This window comes from Solanum tuberosum, unplaced genomic scaffold (genome assembly GCF_000226075.1).
Source record: "Solanum tuberosum cultivar DM 1-3 516 R44 unplaced genomic scaffold, SolTub_3.0 scf00021, whole genome shotgun sequence".
NCBI classification, from domain to species: domain Eukaryota; kingdom Viridiplantae; phylum Streptophyta; class Magnoliopsida; order Solanales; family Solanaceae; genus Solanum; species Solanum tuberosum.
The window spans coordinates 238,066-260,525 of NW_006238947.1; the positions used below are offsets into that span (position 1 = coordinate 238,066).

Sequence of the window (22,460 nt, forward strand, 5' to 3'; positions counted from 1 at the left end):
AGAAACAGTGCAATCCTGTTTTGAAATTTCACTTTAATGACTGTAAAATGCTGTTTAACTTTATAAACAGAGAATAAAATGCATGTTTTGAAATTTCTCATAGCCAAAAAATGTGTTCTAGCAGATTTTCTGGATCACCTCGCAAGTACCGAAATTAGACAAAGGCTCATGGTAGCAAACAATTCATCATTTTTTGGGTGTCAATTTGGACTACATATCAACCTAATTTTTAGATTACTTGAATTAGGCGGGTCTAACTGAGCCAATAAATGGATGGGTTGGACGGATCATGTTTTACGGGCTAATTTTGTCACCCCCAAAATAGAAGTGCATTGCAGCCAATGTGATTGACAAGTGCAAAACCTTGAACAGATCAGTGTTCTCCATTAATTCAAAGATACAGAGACTTCAGTTTTATAACCTGCACATTTCTGATGGATTGAAATGACAACATAACAAAGAACATTCTCTGGGAACAGATATTGCTTTAGTTTCCAGAAAGCACCACATCATACCATCACTTTTACTCACATGATAATCTGTGGCTCCAGAATGCTGAATTTTATCTCTTTATGGGGTAGAACAACACCTCCGTTGCTGTAGACTTCGTCGCCAACATGAACATCTTCCCCCAAGATTGACATGTTCTCTACCCGAGCCCACCGCCCAACAGTTGAGTGCCATCCAACAATGCTACTTGAGATGCAGGCATGGTTCTTAACTCGTACACCACGCATTATACTACAACGTGAAAGCCTGACTCCTGATTCAATAACACAACCAGGGCCAATAGCCACATCTGGACCAATAAGACATCCATCTCCTATTACAGCACTCTCGTCTATTAAAACATTTCCAAGAATATGGTGTCCAACAGCCAGATCAGGAGAGGAAATTTTCCGCAAGGAATCCAGGTATAATCTCAAGCCTGTAATGTAATCCCTTGGCTGACCAATGTCCATCCAAAATCCAGGGAGGATCATGGCATGGAGCTTCTTCTCTGCTGCAATGCTGGGGAAGACTTCCTTCTCGATTGAGGTGGGTCTCAATTGAATCCGGTCCAAGACAGAAGGGTTCAACAAGTAAATTCCAGCATTGATCTTGTTACCCACGAACACTTTTGGTTTTTCTACGAACTTTTCAACTCTCCCAGTCGCTTCTTCCATGACCACTACACCATATTTTGATGGTTCATCAACCTAACAAAGAAAATACATTTGAATATTTGTTTTCCTTTATAATGCATACAGAAAAGTAAAAGAAGCAAGGAGTTTCCAACCTTCGTCACCATAATGGAAGCTTCTCCGCCATGGGACTTGTGAAACTCAATCATTTCTTTCAATGGGTAGTCACATATAACATCACTATTGAGGACGAAAAAGGGTTCACCAGAGTCATCTCTCAATATATCACGAGCTAAAGCCAGCGGCCCTGCTGTGCCCAAAGGCTCTGTCTCTTGTGAGCAAGTGATCTTGATATCTAACTTTTTTTCGAACTCTTTCAGGAAGTTTTGCATTATCTAAAATGAAAAGGATAAAGAAATTGACTAGTAAGGATTTGATGGTTATATGAGAGCTAAATTTATGTTAACAAACTATAAGATCAAGCCTTACCTTTGGCTGATAGTTAATTGCCAACACTACTTCGGTCACTCCGATAGCTTTTAGTGCTTCAATCTGGTCAAAATTAGTTTTGTTACAACTCGTGCATAATAAAGCTTCCATTAACAAAAAAGTGTAGTACTCTAGTACCAACTATCAATGGATGACGGATATGCGTTACTTTGATTCCCAAGTAGAAAGCGTGAGATACAAGAGAAGTGTCTGATCATGGCAACATACTAACTCAACTAGCAAAGGAATCAATGTATGCCACCCGAAGAATAGAAGAAGCAGGAAAATAACTGAATGATTTTGATTCAAAATGCTAACAAGATCAAATGGTTCATGGTTAAGATAACGTTTTGAGTTTAATAGGAAAAACGGGGTTTCTATTAGTCCCAATGATGAGGAATGAGGCTATAGAATAGAAGAATTACATAACAAAGAAATAGCAGAGGATGTAGGAATTTATGATCCATCATAAACAAACAGGAATGATAGAATGAAACCTGATGAAGTATCATGGGCTTGTTAGCAAAGTCAACTAGCGGCTTTGGCACGCTGAGGGTCAGTGGCCTCAGCCTTGTTCCAAAACCTCCTACAAGGATGAGTGCCTTCATGATGAAAACCAAAAGGCTGCCTGAACCAGAAAAACAAAACATCAAGAAATAACCATTTGCATCATGTCGAATTTTAATCAAAGGACTAAGGAGGTGTGAGATGAAAAAGTTCTACACATTGTGAGGACCTTCAATCTAAAGGATAGAAAAGATTAAAAACATGACAGTAACATTCTTTGGTCTAGCGCAAGAACATGGGTAAAAGTTGGATTACGGCTTTCTGAGAAATGTTAATGGAACTTGACAAAGTGTAAGAAGAAAAGTAAAACAAAAGTTACTACCATGTAAACTAAAAGGAGAATTGCAGCTTCAGAAAGTAGCAATGGAGCAGTATAGCAATCGGAAAACCACATATAGGAAAACAAATCGCAGAGTTCTGTAGGTCACTATGTAACTGTCTCATGTACAAGATTTGGAACAGGTATGTATCCAATCCGAGTATGCTCAACTTTTAGTAAGTCTTTTAACTGTATGTTTAAGGATCATGCAAAGTAGCAAAAAACGGCAACCTGATACACAAAGCATCCCGAGTCAGCAGAGTCTAGGGAAGGACCACACCCCAAGGGGTAATCCATTCTCATGGATACGTCTGAGAAAAATGAAGTGCGTATGTAACATAGGTTTGGAAAACTACGGAAGTGGTCCAAAATATATGGTAATTCCTACACAACTAATAACACCAAGTCATTTAGAGTATGAGTGTGCTTTGATGATCAATTTCATATATCTGATTAAACTGTTGCTTCACATATAAGCCTAAAGCTAAGTTGTTTGATCTGTTATCCAAATCTAATGTTGATATCTACTATGACAGACATATAGATAAAGCTCCAAACTTTATCCACCACTGTGCAGTTTTTGGCACTTAATCCCCAAGCACATAGCTCTAGTGCCTCTTTCTCTCTGTTGAACATCCCATTCAGATCCACAATGACAAGCTTCCTTTTAAAACCTAACTAAAATGCTCAACCATGTGACTGTCAACCCTTTTTTCTACCTCAAAGGTGAGTTGAGAGGGTCTTTCCGATAGACCCTCAGTTCAAGACAAAAACAATCTAGAAAAAGACATAATGAAAATAGGAGAGACACAACAACCACATACTCACTGAAATCCCACACGGCCACAAGTAAGGTCTGGGATGGGTAGAATGTATGCAAACCGCACCACTACCTCGTGGAGCTAAAGCGGTTGTTTCCAAAAGTACAAGAGATAATAGATAGTAATAAAAACAACAGATAGTAAAATAATCCAACTATGATAAGCCATCCAAAAATTGATGAGTGATATGGATACTAAGGACTCATAAAGCCATCCCCACTAATACATTGGATTGAAGCATAGTTGATTTGTTTGGTACCAAAAAAAATTCATTGTTGTGTTTTCTAGAAAGTTGCCTTCTTAATTTTAGGTTCAATTGTGTCTATTGCTGCATGATGAACTAAAAGTTTCAGCAGATACCTTGTTTAAACATAATGAATAGCAACATAAAACCTATTGTTGCTTCAGCTAGTAGGAAGCAAATAATGTAAACAATTCGCAAAACTATAAGGTTTAAATCGTTATTTTAGTCACAAATTGGTGTAGCCAAGCAGTCAATGAAGCTAGAATTAATCATTAGAGACTAGGATTCAAATCTCAGGCCCGGTGATCATTTTGTGTACTCGCTTTGAGGCCCGACTAATCTAAATTTATGCTTTGGTCTCTGACTAATCTGAATTCGTGCTGAGAAGTCTCACTTATGTAAAAGCGAGACCACTCCATTCAAAAATACTTGAACACGAAACTTCAATTAAGAATAAAAGAGTATTTATTGCTTACCGTAAAATTGGCGACGGAGAAGACAATGGGCTGATCGGAGACGGAGAAGGTGACAGAGATGACCTTTTCTTTCACTATTTTTTATGTGCTTTTTATAGCGGAATCACGGCATCTTTTCTGTTTCTACTTTTTTTTTTTTCTTAAACGTTTCGTTTGTAATTTAAAAAGGTGCAAGTATTTATAAGTATTTGTTTAAAATTATTATTTCTACTATTTCAATTTATAAAATGATGTTCTGATTTTGAGATATATGAGTTTTTATTGACAGTAATCTTTAAATATACTTTTAAATTATTATAATTTATAATAATTATTTTATAAAAAAAAAATTAAATATGTAAATTTTATTTCTTAAAATATAAGAGTTATATATTTTAAATTTTCAATTATATTATGAAATTTAATTCACAAAATACGAACTAAAAATATTACTATTAGTTTAAAACTTGCGCTAATCTAATAGTTTTAGGGTTTATAACTTAGACCAGATGACTTGATCCCAGAATAAGAATTTGGAATCGATAAAAACTTACTTACACCCAATATTTATATTAATTTATTATTATTATTAAGTTTTAAAATAGAAATAAAAATATATATTAATTAATTATGATTCGATGATAAGAATGTATGTACAAGCGTGTCATGCATTATAAAGTTAATGTAAATATCAGATGAGGAAAGATTTTTACTTCTGAAGTCCTTAAAGAGTTTATTAAACTTCTTTCTTCGTTAAGTATTTAACAAATATATTTTGTAAAATTCGATTTATGTTGCACATTTTTTTTATGAATTAATTTAAAAGTATGGTGACTATTCTTGATTCTCTCCATCTTATGTTGTTGCTATTGTAACCTGATAAAGAATCAAAATTGAATTATGAAAAAAGATTAAATTTCTCATTTTTCAAATGAACAAAAAACAATTGAATTTATCTAATAATGAAATGAAAATCAAAATCCGTCTAAGAATGATTATAATTTATACCATAAGTCTCACTTTGTGATTTCTTTATTGATAGTGGATATGAATTCAATGCAAAGGGAGTAATGACATGCCCCAATTATAAAGTGATAGAAGGCGAGAATTAACTACTTTTAAATCGTTTTAAAGGTGGAGGACAATATTTGTGTTGTTTTATCATGTCCTTCACCTTCAAGATATTAAAAATGAATTAATTCTATGGTCAATCACCATACAATTGGGGCATTCATTATTCTCTTTAATGTTGAATTTGACCTAACAATACTCACAAAGAAATAATACAATATTGATGTAAAAAAATGAGAAAAAAGCAAATTTATTTATAGGCAAGGGGAAAATGACATGCCCCAATAATAAAATGATACGAAGACAGAAATTGACTACTTTTTTAAGGTGAGGGACGATAATTTTTCTTCATGTCCTTCACCTTCATGATCTCAAATTTAATTATTTCTGTCATCAATCATCGGACAATCGAGACATTCATCTTCCACTTTAAACACTCACATAGAAATAATATAAAATTGATGAAAAAAGAATAAAGAAATGATCTTTATTTATAGGCAAAGTTTTCAACAAAATCAAAATTATTTTTATTTTAGATTTACTTGAATTAAATTAGCTACCAAGTTAAAATAGCTACAAATCTCGAAATATTTAATTTTGAAATGTGCTCCATCCTTCTAGATTTTGTGCTACTTACCATTTTTTAAAGTAATTTTTGGAATGTGCTGGATCCTACTTACCATTTTAAAAAGTATTTTTGGTATATTGATTAGTTCTTTCTTCTTTTTTTGTGCCCAATATAATTTCGTAAATATATTAAATTTTGAGTGCTTTATTAATATCCAAAAATGACGACATTATTTAAAAATTGACCTCAATATTAATTACTTATTCTCTAAATTATTAACTAAACTTAATATTATATAATAATTAAATACGAACATTGTGATAAAATATTTATATTAATTATTATTTCTTAAAAAAACTGCAAAGTTCAGAATGACCAAATAAAAGTGAACGGCACAAGGCAGGACCCATTATCCAGTTTCATTATTCCAGTAACAATTAAAGGAAAATGGCGGGCATAGTAATGGCGGCAGCGTACCCCGGCGCTACTCTGTTTGCAAAGTCACAGCTACCATTGTCGTCGTTTTCCATTAGAAAAGAATCGAAGCATCTTCTTCTTTCTCAGTCGGTAACAATTCGTTATGCCCAAATTATTGTATCAGCTAGTTATACTCAGTCTTCTTCCTCGGGAACTCCGGTCAATTTCAATTCCTCAACTAAGCTCTTTGTTAGCGGTCAGTTTCTTTTGATTTTTCATTAGTAAGTACTATTTTTTTTGCTATTTTCTACTTTTTGTTGAAACTAATTTCATTTTGTAGGACTCTCATTTCGCACAACTGAAGAGAGCTTAAGAAAAGCCTTCAACAATTTCGGAGAGCTCGTTGAAGGTTAAAAATGAAAAATATCCATTCATTTTCTCCTGCGTTTGACTATAAATTTTGGGACTAGATTTTGAAATTTTATCTTCAAATATATGTTTTATCATGAAATTTGATATATCTTATGAATATTTTCATGTTTTCAGAAACTGAATCGGAATAAAATGTATGTCCAAACACAACTTGATCAAAACCTCAAATTTTCAAGTTTCAAATTCAAACTTCAAAATCATTCACACATACTTACCACTCATGACTCATTATATGGCAAATTTTGTTTGTACCCTATGGTTATTATGTTGTACCTTATCCTGCTACTCCACGAGTATTAGCGAAAAAAGGACACTCATATGGCAAATGTTGTTGTTGTTGGTAAAGTTAACCAGAACTGAACACTCACGCAGTTGAGTAAAACTTGCAGCTATCTTACGGATGATTAATTTGTTATGAATTTCTCAAAAACATGTATGTATCTTCAATTTCGCAGTCAATTTGATGATGGACAAAATAGCGAACAGACCAAGAGGATTTGCTTTCATTCGTTATGCTACGGAGGAGGAATCACAGAAAGCAATTGAGGGAATGCATGGCAAGGTAATTAGCATCTTAAACCAGCATTGATTCTTGCCTAAATAGAATCTAACTCGGGCATATCCTTCATTCTTGATGATATTGTGTACTGAAAATATATTGGCATATAGCATGGAATCCTTTTCCAAAGTCATGAAATGAGCCTCTCATTAAACGAACATGGGATGCCAAATAAAGAGGACCTGAATGAAAGACTCATATAAAACAAACTACCGCTTTGTTCAGTGTTGTTAAAGGCACACTTTTAAGCCCTGAAGCGAGGGTCAAAACATGGTAAGCGTTTTGCCTCACTTAATGTGTGCTTCAATGTCATCATTAGGGCTCTAAAACAAACTTTTTATTGCAAATAAGCATTTCTTGAAGAGGCGACACTAAATTATTCATATAATCGACCCCTATTTGTTTGGGATTGAGGCATAGTAAAGGTTGTGTGTGGAAGATCAGCTACTGGTCATCAGTGAAGCAAGTCATTTTTCTGTGACATGGTGCAAATAATTTTCAATAAGTAGTGTGATTTGCACGATGATAGGTTGTATTTTAATAAAATTAACTTCTTCATACACCTGCATAAGGAAGTAGACTTACCTTTCTATCATTATTTGAAGAAAATGTCATCTTTTGGAGTTCGGATAAACTCTGTAGTCTGTACTAGCCAACTGTTCTAATCATATTTCAGTCAATAAGCCAAATTTATGGGGTTGTGAATGCTAAGTTAATCCGTGTTAAGTGTAAAGTTACCTTCTGCTTCTTGTATGTGCTACCTCAACTTCCGTTCTCAAATTCATCTCGTGCATCTCCATACATAAAATATGAATGCTTAGTAATACCATAATAACAAATGCATTTTCTTTACACTCTTCTATCCTCATTTGCAAAATGCTACATGGTAATTATCCCTAACTATCATTGTTACTTCATGGAATTCTTGTTTGTTGAGTATAATTCTAACAAACTGCCCTTCTCAGTTTCTGGATGGCAGGGTAATTTTTGTAGAAGTTGCTAAGTCTAGATCTGAACTTCGTCGAGGGCCTAATCACAACAATAGCAGACAATGATGTAGACATGCATCCCTAATCAAGGCTCATCTCCGAGATTCATAAGAACACTCTTGTGAAGGAGGAAAACAAAAGAGATTCAATGGTGGACACAGACGCGCTTCATTCACCCATAAATCAATCATCGTGCATCTCTACGTTTATCAGAATAAGTGTCATCAGTTTCTGCTCAACTTACTATACAGAGGGATGAAGATTGCTTGCTTCGATACAGTTTGACTTCTAATCCTTTCTCAGGCAACTGTGCAGTTATTAACATATTGTAGCACATCATTCTTAATTTTTGTATTTATTCGTATTTTGTATCGTAAATTCACATCTTGCTTACTTTCAGCTACGTATCAATCTTCCCTGCCTTATTATAGCTACATCCTAAAGATTTCCTTCACATTTTTTGCACATTGGTTTGTAAAACTCTAATCCTTTTTTTTTTTTTTTTCATTGCAGTTATTAACATATTGTAGCACATCATTCTTAATTTTTGTATTTATTCGTATTTTGTATCGTAAATTCACATCTTGCTTACTTTCAGCTACGTATCAATCTTCCCTGCCTTATTATAGCTACATCCTAAAGATTTCCTTCACATTTTTTGCACATTGGTTTGTAAAACTCTAATCCTTTTTTTTTTTTGTAGTAGTAGTACAGCAGCAGTATCTGATTAAAGTCGACTTGTTGTCTGCGGTGGAGTCAGGATTTTCGTTCAAAATATCAAGAAGTAAATAAAATTCTACATTGCTTCATTCTTATCGATGAAACAAACAGAAAAATGTGTTTTTTTAGTCATGTTCTGGCTTTGAATAAACTTCACAAGTTGATGCAAAAGCTTTCACAACAGGCATCATCTGTGTTAATTTCAGTTCTAATATAGAGCATAGTCTTAATTAAGTGCATAATATGTTGAGAAAATGATAGGTAGAACTTCCAAATTATCATTACTAAACTTTTGGACTAATTGTTTTTAAATAAGAAATTTCAATTTCCCTTTTTAAAGCTCTTCTGTATGTCAAAATAAGAAATTGTTTGCCCTGATGGGAACACAAATTACATATTTAATATGAAACAATAGATCTTTGAACACATTGGCCCATTAGCTCAGTTGGTTAGAGCGTCGTGCTAATAACGCGAAGGTCGCAGGTTCGAGACCTGCATGGGCCATTATTTTTTTATTTTCAAGTTTTTTTTTTAGTCTAAATATTTCTTCGCTTATTTCATTTAACAAATAATAACTCATCTGTTTGAAGTTTTTATTATCAAAACCTGCTGTGGGTAACTTAAACCTGTGATTTATTTTTTTTATAATCGAGGTGATCGGATCAACTTGCACACATTCGATTAATGTTATAAGGTATTTGTTACCTCCCACTAATACATTACTTGATATTTCTGTCCACCAAGATTCGGACAAATGAGAAGGACTCAGCTAGTATTCTTGTCTCTATTGGACTTCAAACCTAAAAACTCATGAATCTTAATCCACGCTGTTGGTTGATCGCTAGGCAACACCCTTGAGTGTTCATTAAAATTGAGACAATTTCAGATTTAGATCAATACAAATATATAATGTTGAAGAAAAAGATTCATGTTGTGAATATGTAATAAAACAAAATTAGATTGTAACATAATCGAAGATGACACCATATTCTATTAATTAAACCAAAAATTACAATAATCCATCTAACTTTTTGAAGCCTGGCCACTAACAATACCAATAACATACTCAAGTTCATCAGATACTTCTTTCATTGATGGCCTATTTTGTCTCCTTTCATCTAAACAAGCTGATGCTAAGTTCCCTACAGCCTTAATTGTCTCAAGTTCCACTTTACTTGCCCCATCTTTAATAAAAGGGTCAATTACATCCATCAATTTTTCTCCATCCATGATCCTCTTCATGTACACAACCAAATTCACATTTTCCTCATCTCGATTGAAGTCGATTGCCTTTTTAGACGTCAAAAGTTCTAGAAGCACAACTCCAAAACTATAAACATCGCTCCTATCAGTAAGTTGAAGATTCAGATAGTATTCAGGATCGAGGTACCCCAATGTACCCTGAGCGGATGTGTTGATATGAGTGTTCTCACTTTCACTTAGCTCGACTAATCTCGATAGTCCAAAGTCCGAAACCTTAGCATCGAGCTTATCGTCTAGTAAAATATTACTCGACTTAACATCGCGATGATAAATCGGCGGAACGGCCGACGAGTGTAGGTACGCGAGTCCGTCCGCGGTTTGTTGAGCGATCACTAGACGCCTCAACCAAGTAAGTGGGGGCCGCTCGCGGAGACGGAACACGTGGAGGTGTTCGAAAAGCGTACCATTAGGTACGTACTCGTAAATTAAAAGAGGTAACTCGAGCTCGACACAACAACCGAGTAGTCTAACTAGACCACGATGGTTCACTTGGCACAAAATTCGAACTTCGTTAAGGACTTGTAACGTGCCCTTAGCGTTACCGGGTTTCGCTCTTTTAACTGCAACTATAGTACCATCATCTAAAGTACCTTTAAATACTTCACCAAATCCACCTGTGCCTAAAAGATTTTCTTTGGCAAAATTATTTGTTGATTTTTTTATTTCTTTGCCAGAGAAAACTTTAGCTGATTTTCCACTTGTATTTGCACTTAATATTTCTTCTCTTTCTTTGACAAGTAACCTTATTGTTCTTCTTTTTATTAGGTAACGTCTGTGGACTAAAAATCCACCTAAGAGCATGAGAAGCACTGATATAACAGCAACTGAAAATGAAACAAAAAATATATATAGAATTAGCACTTATTATAATACACTCGAACTACGGCTTGTTCTAGTTCATGAACTTCTGAATACATAGTAAAATGTTTCTAAATAGACCCTTTTAATTTAAATTTTAAAAAAACTTTTGCTCGTGTTCTCGATAGTCCATTAGGTAATTAATAAGTTAATCAGTTAAAATATGTTATCTCTTTTGATTATATGTGTTAACCTCAACAAGCTATAAAACCTCTAGCGTGTTTCAGTTCAGACTTATGCATATAATTAAAGGAAATGACATATTTTATGTTGTCAAATTAACTACCTAATAGGTATTTGAGAATACACACAAGTTTTTTTTCTCAAAATTTAAATATAACGTATCTAATAAAAATATTTTATTATTATATTCAGATGATCAATTGAAACAACCGATAGTGATTAAGTAAGTGAGGGAGTAATTGGATAAGTGATAAAAATAAGAAAATAAAAAAAGAGAACCTGCAATAAGAGGCGCTTTGTTCCTTCGAATTTTGCAAGCTGTGCCATGTCGACATTCTGCGTAAATTAAGAAATAAAAATTAGTCAAGTTAACTTATAAATATTTTTTACATTTTTTTAATCTATATAATTGATAATTTCTTAAACTGTTTATGAGTCAAATTTTAATTATAATTTGATCACATCCAACTATGTAAATATGCTAATCATTTTATACATATTTTATTTTATTATTAAATACTACTATCATTTTTCAATATTTATATGATTTATATTAAGAATAATTAACTAAAAATAATATAATAAAATAATTATTTCATTTATTATTAAAATTTATTATTATTCTTAAATCTTCACTATGTAATGTAAATTTGATTGGGCAGGAAGCAAGGATACAAAATCTACTACAAATCCCTAAACAATAGCCAATGAATTTACATAGTTTTTCTTTAGAAAAACCTAAAGTACATAAACAAATTGAATGAACAACTAATTATTTAATTCCTTCTTTTTGAAATCCAAAATTTTGTATGTGGTCCACTTGAGAAATTTGTTTTGCTTCGAGTATTATATTAATTAATTAATCTACGTTGTCCAGAATTAATATATGGACCTATCACTAATTACAACATTAATGCGACATATTTTTTTTTAATCTATCTTAATTCTCAAAAGGCACGTCACGCTTTCTTTATCCTAAATAAGATTATTTATAGTCACACAAATATCTATACCTTATTTTAATTTACATCACAAGTTTCACTAACTTTTTCTTAAATTTTTTTTGGTCTAATTAAATTATGTCACATATATTGCGATAGAGGGTGTATGTTTTACATTAGTTTTTTAAGTTAAATATATATTAGTGTGTCTAGATAAAAATAAATAAATAGGAATATACGTCGAAATCAGCAACAATCTTGGTATATCAAGAAACAAACTCCATGTTCTATGCCCATAGGATCCCCTAACTTTAATTTTTGTAATGCTAGAACAGATTATTATTTTTTGGCCTAAGTTTTTGCCTTTTGAACATTTCCTTTATTTTTTTTATCTTATCCTAAAATGAAGAAAAATATATAAAGAAATTACGTGAACAAAAAAAAAATTTAATTTAATTACATATCACCTGAAATGAGCATAGTAGTAGCTAACATGACACTACATTATTTCCATTTTAGTCTACTTTAACTAACTAAAAAAAAAGTGTATTAAGTTAAATATATACCGCTATTTTTTAAATTTATTATTATTATCAAGTCACTTCAAAGATACCTACAGATAAATCTTCTTTTAAGGTAAGATTTGTTATCTCCAAAATGAAAATAAATTGTATTAGTTGCTACATGTAAATGTGAATTGATGGTGCAAATACTACATTTTAATGATGTATACATAACTTAAACTTTCAAAAAGTAACACCTTCTTATGCTTATAAATAAATTGACTTTAATTTTCCATTTTATCCTTAGTAACATAATATTATAACTATATTGTGACGCCCATGGTGGAGACCAGAAGGTAAGTCTTTCAAGAAGGAAAGAATGCACATTACACCTTAAACGAAACCCACATTAAAATAAAAAGAAGAAAGTTAGGGACTTTATATAAAAATGAGTTGCGTCTTTTAGGTTAAAATAAATCAGACAATATCTTAACAATTAAACCAGCCAACCAGAACTGTTACATGCACAAATATGAATGTATGTATACTAAAGATAAGAAGTTTCAAAAGTGTATATTTTTATACTTCAAAATTTCGTATTCATTCAAACACGTTGACGTAACATAGAGAATATCAAGTATATATGAGATGAACTATACTTACTTTGACAATATCCTTGTGCATCCCAATAGTGTCCAGACTTGCAAAAACACCTCTTCTTTCCAACATTTTTAGGATCAATCAAACACCTAGAATATTTCAACACATCGCAATCCACTTCTTTTTTACAAATAGGTGGATCTGGAATTTGCCACATTAATTCAAGTCCAGGTTGTGGCCATTTTTCAATTGGCAATGAACTATCCAATCCAACAAAACTTTGATATGCCATACACCCTTGTGAATGAACCCTAATCATATACTCATTTTGTGACCCTCCTGTCCTAAATGTACAACACAGACTTTGCTTCCTACAAGCAGCCCACTCTAATTTTTTTTCAACATAAGGATGACACACACAACTTGATGAACAATTTATCGGTGCTTGCAAGTGCAACATATAGTCCGTGCAATTTAATAACAATATCGTGTTGCTAGCCGTGATGTTGAATGGGAGATTCGGGTCAAGTTGGATTCCCTCGGAGCGAAAATCGGACGATAGGCATGTGTTAGGGTATGAGGTAGGTGGTTTAATGACTAATCGTTGGATTTGTGGGGTAACGGATGAAATAACGTACGATGAATTTTTCATCGTATCGAACCATAGAGTACCTGCATTGCAACGTAATTTGTATAATGGGTCGCCACAATTAGGCCCCGTGCTTAATGGGTAAGGCACGGGGATTTTGCCACAATTGTCACAAATAAGTTTATTCATCGTTGCGATCTTGTATGAAAGTGTATAATTTATCATCGTAACGAAAAATATGATTAGAAGTAATGTTTTTTTCTCCATTGAAGAGCTAGTGAAAATGGGAAATTATTGATGGTTCTATGTAGTTTTTATTGATGAGGATGGGCTAGATTTAACCTCGTACAACTTAATTAACTAGTGGGAAGAGGGATTTATGTTTATTTATTTATTTTTGGAAAAAATATTTTAATGTTAGTAAATATTATCAATGTCTCGAAAACAAGACGGCCGACATACGTAAAAAGTACACAAGTTTGTTATTTTTTGTAAATAACACAACAAAGGTCAGAAAGTTGTCAAATTGAAGTAATTTTTGTGTCTAGGTTTTCTACAAACGGGACAACGATTTCTGAGGAAGATTGGAGGATCAAAGAGTGATCATTAACACGTATTTGCATCTATTTCAATTTACGTGACATAAAAAAAATAGACATATGATCTAGTCAAAAGGGGGTTCGACATCTAATATATATATATATATATATATAATATTATTTTAATCATGTATTATAAATAGTAGAATTTTTCGTCGAAAGGAATTCAGATGAAGTACCCCTGACTACAAGGTGGCTCTGCCCCTGCGTGGCACTATGCAAAGACGTTGTTTGATTGAGCATAAAATTTAATAAATAGAGCTTAAATTGTATGCATCGTCAATATATGAAAGGATTCATAATACAAGTCATTGTCTGTTTGTAGCAAGTAATCGACCCGTCTTATATTCTAAGATTGCAAATCTCATATTTTAAGGAGTAGATATCATTTGAATGACGTGATGGTCATGTGAACTTCTTGTTTACACTGATGATGTATATAACGTAAAGTCTAATAAAAATAAAGAATTTTCTTTTAAAAACTTGTATCTCAAAAAAATTAGGCAATTGTGAATATAAAATATTTAAATAAGAATTAAATCAAAGTTTAAATTATTTTCAATTATAAAAATATATCTATTCTTTTAGAACAACTCGAAAAGAAAAATATGACAACTAAATGAAAACAAAAAATTCAAGACAACATTGATACTTTCACATGCATGTAATCTACATATATAGTGGGGGTGATCTGTTATTCATATATGAACATCAAGGAGTTATCATAACTTTTTTATTTTATTTTATTTTATTGAGATATTACAAATTAAAATCTGATATCACATCATGTCGAGAAATTGAAGGAAGGGATTTGGATAACCAATGTGAGGGAAATTATTAGAGAGAAATCAAGTTGATTTTCCCTATATATATATATATATATTATGTACACCTTTTTGGCTTACATGGAATTCAAATATCTCACACGTCTTAACTATTCTGGGATTTCGATCATAATATAGCGGTACTTATACCTTATCCATATAATATATATTGCCAGCTGGGAGTAATGCTTTATTTTGATATATACTGTTCAAATTTCGTATATATTACGAGTATATATATCTTTGGCTTACGAGTAATGCTTTATTTTGATTCTTAATGTATTTCACTCAATTGAAATGATTCTTAATGTGTAAGAAAAATGAACTTATACATTATTTAATGGGATGATGTAGTAAAATAATATTTTTTTAAGAGATGTGTCAAGTCAAATTAGACTAAAAATAATAGAAAGTCAATTTATTTTGATCTGCTTAATTAATTTATTAATTCAACGTATTTTGATTCTTCAATCCTAATCGATATCCCTCTTAAACTCGTATCTATTATCAAGAACTTGAAATATGCAATAATTGAATCAACACATCATAGAAGCAAACAAATGATTTTCTTTGTCCTGTAAATTAAGATAACATAATAAAACATCAAACACACAGTAATAAATTACCCACATATAGTAATAATAATATACACTTTGAATTTTCACATAATAAGAACACATAAATGTAAGGTCCATTTGGGTTATCCTTACACTTATAACCTGTTTGGATTGACTTAAAAAAAAATTCTTAAATTAAAAATAAAATAATCAAATTGAAATGACTTTTAATTCAAAAAATAAAAAGTAGGATTTATTTTTTATTTTTGACCTATTTTAAGTAATTTTTAACTTATTTTAAGTCATTCTTGACCTTGCCAAACATTTACTAACTTATTTTAAGTTATTTTTTATATTTGTCAAACACTTTCAAAAGTAAAAACCTGATTCAAGAGTAGGTTTGACCAACTTTTGAGGTCAATCCAAACACCTCTAGTTGCACTAAAGCTAAAAATCATTGAAAAATAGAAAAATAATGAAACTGTTATAAAATAAAGACAAAATACTAAAATCATAAGAAAGATGAGAAATAGTGTGTGTAGTAATTTCTTTCACTTACTCTTGCCTTTTTTTTGTTACAAGAATAGGGGTATATATAGTTGTATTACTTGTGCCCAAAGTGTAATACATGGATATCATCTTGCCATGTATACACTTTGGGAACCAAGTATATCAAATGACTAATTAGTATACACCACATAGCATTTTGTGTGTGTATTAATCTTACACCACTAAACATATTAGTGTGGACATCCAATTTGCAACACTCCCCCTTGGATGCCCATGTCATAATACATAATGTGCCTCGTTAAAACCTTACTAGGAAAAATCCTATGGAAAAAATCCTAGTGAAGGAAAAATAGTACACATATCTTGTAAGTTGTAATACACATTGATAGTTGCCTCATTAAAAACCTTACCAGGGAAATCCAGTGGGACAAAACCTAGGCTAAGGGAAAAAGATTGCAACGCGTATTATACTCCCCCTGATTAAAACATCACTTAACAACTCGAAGATGACGCAGTCCAATCTTATATCTCAACTTCTCAAATGTTGAAGTTGATAATGCCTTGGTGAATACGAAGTGTTGAACATCGGCTACATTCCTTCTTTTGAAGATCATGAATAAGAAGAACTTTGGTAAAATATATTTTGCTCATTTGACTTGTTTGTAGCAATGGTCAAGTGACAGAGATTTCATGATAATAAAATTGATTGTCTTGTAGAATAATATGATATGACAATATTTCTACATGAATATTGATAGCTATCTGAAGATCAAAACTTCATATAACCAAATGATTTCTTGCAATTTCATAATCTATAAACCTTGACATGATTAGTTAGAATAAATAATTTATATCGATATTTGATTCACTCTAATATCTCCACCGATAAGAATGATGTTAGATTTTGCATGCATATTAATAAAATTATTTGCCATGAATAATAATAGAAGGATACATAAGTGCACCAATTGCACTATGACATGGTACTTTCTAACCATTTTAATGAGATCAAAATTGATCTTTATGTTATCCGATCTTACAATCATTGGGGTACTATTCAATGAAATCACTTTGTAACCTTTTAAATCCTTCGGGGATTTTCATATAATATTTACTATCTAGCTAGACATGATAACCATTCATTATGCGTATTCAAGTTTTTCATATATTGTCGGACTGAAAGAAACCTCTGTCGCGCCCCGTTTTTCTCAAAACGGGCTTTCCTTTCGGAATGCACGACCTAACAACTCTTTTGGGCTTTTGGATGATTGAAGAGTCGCCACCTAACGAATTAAGGCGCGTTAGGGCACCTATCTAACCTAACTAAGTCTAGCTAAGGTCAACGAACCAGAGATCAGGGTAAGGGTTCAAATTACCTCGAGGGGAAGGTGTTAGGCATCCCTCGAGGTCCACAAATGTGGGTCCCGGCCGTGTCTCATGCAATATGTGGGAGTTACAAGTAGCAAGTATGGTCACATCATTTGTTATTTTATTAATTAACATGATTTGCTAAGTGGTAACTAATATTAAATAATTAAGATCAATTTATTTATTTAATTAAGCATGCGAAAACTAGGTGATAACAATATTAAGCAATTAAGGGCACTTTAGTTAATTAGATAGGCATGCAAGACTAAGTGATAAGTCAACAAATAGATATCAAACAATAAAAAGATAAGCGAGGAGATAGAATAAATTTTTATTTTTTTTTATATTAAACTACCCCAAATATTTATAACAAGTAAAGGGAGAAAAGGAAAGGGAGACTCTGAAGGACTTTAGGATCAGCACTTGACTTTATTTTTTTTATAGGCTTCCGTGTAGGGACAGACAAAATCAAGGTTTGTCGCTTTAAGCCCGAGTCGATGTCATCATATCCATAGGGCCTAAACTACCCCTACCCCACCACCGCATGCTTTTCGTCTCTAAAAGGTGCCTAGCGTCCCCACTTAAGGTCCGAGAGGCATTGGACTACTATTATGGTGGATGTAGACAAAACAAAATATAATAGGCCCACCTAGACACCAAGTCAAACAAATAGGACCTTCATTTAGCACATAAAATCTCAAGTTGGCCTCTAGATTTTATTTATTATGCTAGCAAACACAAGTAAAGTGAAAGGATTTCATGCTAAGTGTGTGCATGTAAACAAGTAGCATAACGACAGTAACAAATTGAACAGACAGAATTACTAACAGACATTTTTAGCATGTAGATAGTTATTTAACTGATTTTAGATGGCAGAAATATTATTACACATGCAGAAAATAGTGAATTGCAGTTATAAACTAATTTTAAAAGCGGCAGAAAATTATCACGAATGCATGACATAAAATTTTTAGAGCAATAGTTGATCAGATTATTAATGCCGATTTTCTATTTAAATAACAAACAATTTATTAAATGCAGAAATTAATCAATAGCTGATTTTAATTGGGGTAAACACATAGCAAAAGTAGAAAATTGCTTTTTAGAACAGTAGCAGATTTTATCAAAGACAGATTTTAAGATTAAACAGGCTGGAGATTAATTGATTTACTTCAAGTGACCAGAAGATTATTGCAGATGCGGGATTAGCAAAACAGTGAGCAAGAGATGTGCAGCCGACTTATTTTTTAAACATGATGAAAAATTCATTGATTAGTCAATATCAACTTTATTAATTAAATCCTATGGGCAAGATTTCTAAGACATTCTAAAATCATTAACGTGCAAAAATTTCAAAAGAGAAACTTAATTATTAGATCCTACAAGCATGGTTTCTAAGTGAACAAGCCAAAATTAATCTCTGATCTTAATACATAAACACTATGCTCAAATTATATCAAAATTTATATAAATCCTATAGGCATGATATCTAGCACTGGCGAGACGTTTTAATACAGAAAAAAAGAAGTAGATTATAACAAATTCAAAATTTATTTATTTAAAGTTCATTAGCGATCTGGTTTATTTAACTGGTTAGTCAACATGCAGCAATTGCTTAAATCCGTTTAAACTTTAATTGATTCAAGTCAACTAATTAAGATGCTACAAAAATATTCAGAAAAGCAGATTGCGCAAATACTTGAATTTATTACGAGTTGATTGGTTTTAAAACAAGGCACGTTGTACACGTAAAGGATTGATTTTAAGTCCATTATTGCGATATTCTGACATGCTTTCCAGATTTACAACTCTAGCAATAGGTAGATTATTCATAACAATCACACATAGTAAAAATAAAACTAAGAAAAAGGAAACAATTAGCACATATTCCATTCCCCCCTAGATGATCCCCCAAAATACTTCACGTATATAATGGAGTTAGAGTTGCTACAAGATTATTACAAACCGCAATAAATAATAAGTACAAAGTAAAAAAAAAAAAACAGAAATTGAGTAATCTCGTATCATGGCGACTCTTCGATTTGAACTTCAAGTTCGAAACCTGTTTAATAGAATAAAACTCAACACGAGATCTTAGCATGATAATAACTATTAGATAGACACATAAAATAATTTACAGCAAACACACGCAATTCACCAAGTCATATAAAACCACGCTTCGGAGTGAGGGATAAGGAAACTAACCCGGATGCTCCTTTTTATTTATTTCAACCATGTATAATACGACCAATGCAGAAAATAAGATTAACTAATAAAAAGGAACTAACCAATTACGCAGTAAAAGAAATCAGCAATGAAGATCCACACTTAATCCAATAATCGACCCAAACACAGCAAAATAGCAAGTATAGAGGAGCTTTTTGTTTACCGGAAAACTTAATTCTATTTTAAAGAATAGAGAGAGCAATATGTATTTTTAGTATTCAAGTATTGAGCAAAGTCAAGATGTAATCTAAGTATGAGAGTATTTAACCGTGAGTGACCCCCTAGAGGTATCCGGAAGGGTCCTATTTATACTGGGTGAGAGGGCACTACCATAAGGAAAGGAAATAAACAATGAGTCAATTATAATAAATTTTCCTTATTTTAAAGGAGAGCCAAAATTAGACTTATTTTGATTTATTTTTTACCATATATAAACAAGTAAGAAATCTACCAATTTTAATTAAGGTAACATGCTCAATTTACAGACAGATGATATGTGAAATCAAGTAAGACAAGTGATAATTGATTCAAAGGGAATGCATGATTACAGCTCAAAATACGTCAATCGGGCAAGTAAAAATAGAGTGGCATACGGTAAGAATTAATTTCAAATTGTCAATTAGGTGACAAGTTAAACCAGCAAGCATTAGTCCAAATATAAGACAAAGAATCCAATAAAGGTATCAACTAAAATCGGAATTATGGAGAAATTCAAGCAAGGAGACCTATATGTATATATTTTATGTAGAAGGAAGGACAGTGAAGGCTTATCGATTTTGTTATATCAAGAAGGCGTAAATATATTAATCGTATCCTATAAACAGTTTACACCAACAGTCATTGTCACAAGAGCAATATTGATAAACAAATAAAGGTATAATCACAATGATCATGAAGCTAATTAAAATCTCTATCCAAATCTGCCAAAATCAGATTCAAGATGGAGGAAAACAAGCAAGAGGAACATTATGCAATTTCTTGCTATACTATTATTAATAGCAACTCCCAACTCAATCACATATAGCTTGAACATCAAAACCATATTAAACCGTGGCAAAATTACACTTAAATCAAGGCCGACTCAACAACATTGGGGGGCCTAAAGCGAAATTTAAGAGAGGGGCCCTAAATTTTTTTTCATCATATGTTCTTTTATTTAAAATATATTTTTCTAGCTATTTCAGATGCAAAGTCATTAAGTATTGTTTATAATCAATTTATTTTAATAATTCCTTTTCAATTGATAATATAGCTAATTCATTCAATCTATCTTGAGACATTGTTGATCTTAAAGAAGATTTAATCAATTTTAATTTCGAACGAAGAAAAATTTGGTTGAGGCAATGGTTATGAACTGTTAACACAATATGTGTATTTGGAAAAGAATCAAATCTTTTATTTGATTGAGTATTTTCATTACATCATTATCTTCTACTTGTATTGTTTATCTTTAACACTTTTACTTCAAAAAATAAATCTAAACCATCAATTCAGAATAACTAGTATGTGTTAAAGAAAGTTCAAGGTTAAGACAATATTTTAAAAAAAAAGGTTAAGACAATATTTTTAAAAAAATTTCATCATCTAGTAATCTCAATATTTTACCACTAAATAAGAAATCAAAAATATTTTTATATGCTTCAATTGGTTCAAATCTATTTTAAAGTGAAAAAATAGTTTGATCTACTCTACATATATAACGTAATCAACTCTAAAGATTCTTCGAGGGACTTAGTGATTTCGTTATCCATATTTTCATCAAATTGTTTCTTACGAAAATTATATTTGTATTCATGTCATATGCAATTTCTTTAGTAGAAATCATAGCACTTATAGTACATATAATTTATTTATTTTTAAAAATAATATATATAAGTAATTGTTTTTTAAAAATGGGGGCCCCAAAAAATATGGGGCCCCAAGCGATGGCTTTAGTGGCCTAGGGGTTAAGACGGCCCTGACTTAAATACACACACAAGATGGAGTTCTAACATAATATACTAACGAAAATATTGATATTAACATAGAACAGCAGCCCACATTATCAATATTTAAGTCTTAAAGGAAAGAGTTTATACCTGGGACAGATCTGTAAAGATCTGTCCTTATCGAAATACTTTGTGGATTCGCCGGAGGTCACCTGCCGGAGCTGCTGTTCGCTGGCCAGAGAAGTATCTGCCAGAGTCGGAGTTTGCTGTTGCTGGTGGCTTCTGCGGCTGCTGGTTGCTCGGAGCCCTCGCCGGTCGGAGGTGCTGCTGGTTGCTGTTTTCTTGCCGGTGGAGCCTGCTGCTGTTGCTGGTCCTGCTCGCCGGTGGCTGCTGACGGGAGAGAGGAGAAAAAAGGCGGAGAGGAGAGGAGGCGGATGGCGAAACGATGGAGGCCAGCAGCTGCCGGCTTCGTTGGTGGTTGTCTCGCCGGAAAAAATGGAGAGAACGAAGGTGAAGGATAAGAGGGAGAGGCGGCTGATCTTAGAGAGGAAGAAGAGGATGAAAAATCTTTTAGGGTTAGGAGTTCATTAGATGTAAAATAGGAAAATAAGAGGATCAAATCCGGACCATCGATTTAAAATTGAATAGACGCATGTGATTTAATCTTGGATGATATGATTTAGACGGACGGCTACGATTAAAAGAGGATATTTGAGATCTGAAAAATTGAGATAAG

The 22,460-nt window shown here is 32.4% G+C and overlaps 3 protein-coding genes, 1 long non-coding RNA gene and 1 other non-coding gene across 5 annotated transcripts; 2 read left to right on the forward strand and 3 right to left on the reverse strand.

Moving 5' to 3' along the window:
* Positions 1 to 348: 348 nt before the first annotated feature.
* On the reverse strand, positions 349 to 4,172 carry LOC102594281 (mannose-1-phosphate guanylyltransferase 1-like). The gene is made up of 5 exons (XM_006340935.2): positions 4,041 to 4,172; positions 2,111 to 2,241; positions 1,614 to 1,676; positions 1,280 to 1,519; positions 349 to 1,199 (listed from the first exon to the last, which is right to left on the reverse strand). The coding sequence occupies exons 2-5, from the start codon at positions 2,219 to 2,221 to the stop codon at positions 528 to 530; spliced, it is 1,086 nt and encodes a 361-aa protein (XP_006340997.1). The 5' UTR covers positions 2,222 to 2,241; positions 4,041 to 4,172; the 3' UTR covers positions 349 to 527.
* A 1,911-nt stretch (positions 4,173 to 6,083) lies between these two features.
* LOC102594620 (glycine-rich RNA-binding protein 4, mitochondrial-like) lies at positions 6,084 to 8,509 on the forward strand. Its single transcript, XM_006340936.2, has 4 exons — positions 6,084 to 6,331; positions 6,416 to 6,484; positions 6,963 to 7,069; positions 8,032 to 8,509. Exons 1-4 carry the CDS (start codon positions 6,106 to 6,108, stop codon positions 8,119 to 8,121), a joined length of 492 nt encoding a protein of 163 aa, XP_006340998.1. The 5' UTR covers positions 6,084 to 6,105; the 3' UTR covers positions 8,122 to 8,509.
* Positions 8,510 to 9,205: 696 nt separating this feature from the next.
* On the forward strand, positions 9,206 to 9,279 carry TRNAI-AAU (transfer RNA isoleucine (anticodon AAU)). Its single transcript has one exon. It is a non-coding gene; the product is annotated as a tRNA-Ile (tRNA).
* A 519-nt stretch (positions 9,280 to 9,798) lies between these two features.
* LOC102605475 (wall-associated receptor kinase-like 20) lies at positions 9,799 to 13,901 on the reverse strand. Its single transcript, XM_006341137.1, has 3 exons — positions 13,178 to 13,901; positions 11,359 to 11,415; positions 9,799 to 10,862 (listed from the first exon to the last, which is right to left on the reverse strand). Exons 1-3 carry the CDS (start codon positions 13,899 to 13,901, stop codon positions 9,799 to 9,801), a joined length of 1,845 nt encoding a protein of 614 aa, XP_006341199.1.
* A 5,523-nt stretch (positions 13,902 to 19,424) lies between these two features.
* On the reverse strand, positions 19,425 to 22,300 carry LOC107059403 (uncharacterized). The gene is made up of 2 exons (XR_001472641.1): positions 21,875 to 22,300; positions 19,425 to 19,632 (listed from the first exon to the last, which is right to left on the reverse strand). It is a non-coding gene; the product is annotated as an uncharacterized lncRNA (long non-coding RNA).
* Positions 22,301 to 22,460: the final 160 nt, after the last annotated feature.

What these genes read in the sequence shown, in the direction of transcription:
- LOC102605475 (XM_006341137.1), bottom strand. Translation starts at nt 13,901, where the DNA reads ATGAATAAACTTATTTGTGACAATTGTGGCAAAATCCCCGTGCCTTAC. An exon ending in ATATTGTCAAAGTAAGTATA is followed by an intron (nt 11,416 to 13,177) that starts GTTCATCTCATA and finishes TAATTTACGCAG; the next exon opens with AATGTCGACATGGCACAGCT. An exon ending in CAAAGCGCCTCTTATTGCAG is followed by an intron (nt 10,863 to 11,358) that starts GTTCTCTTTTTT and finishes TTTCATTTTCAG; the next exon opens with TTGCTGTTATATCAGTGCTT.
- LOC102594620 (XM_006340936.2), top strand. Translation starts at nt 6,106, where the DNA reads ATGGCGGGCATAGTAATGGCGGCAGCGTACCCCGGCGCTACTCTGTTT. An exon ending in AACTAAGCTCTTTGTTAGCG is followed by an intron (nt 6,332 to 6,415) that starts GTCAGTTTCTTT and finishes TTCATTTTGTAG; the next exon opens with GACTCTCATTTCGCACAACT. An exon ending in TTTCGGAGAGCTCGTTGAAG is followed by an intron (nt 6,485 to 6,962) that starts GTTAAAAATGAA and finishes TCAATTTCGCAG; the next exon opens with TCAATTTGATGATGGACAAA.
- LOC102594281 (XM_006340935.2), bottom strand. Translation starts at nt 2,221, where the DNA reads ATGAAGGCACTCATCCTTGTAGGAGGTTTTGGAACAAGGCTGAGGCCA. An exon ending in AGCCCATGATACTTCATCAG is followed by an intron (nt 1,677 to 2,110) that starts GTTTCATTCTAT and finishes AATTTTGACCAG; the next exon opens with ATTGAAGCACTAAAAGCTAT. An exon ending in CAATTAACTATCAGCCAAAG is followed by an intron (nt 1,520 to 1,613) that starts GTAAGGCTTGAT and finishes TTTTCATTTTAG; the next exon opens with ATAATGCAAAACTTCCTGAA.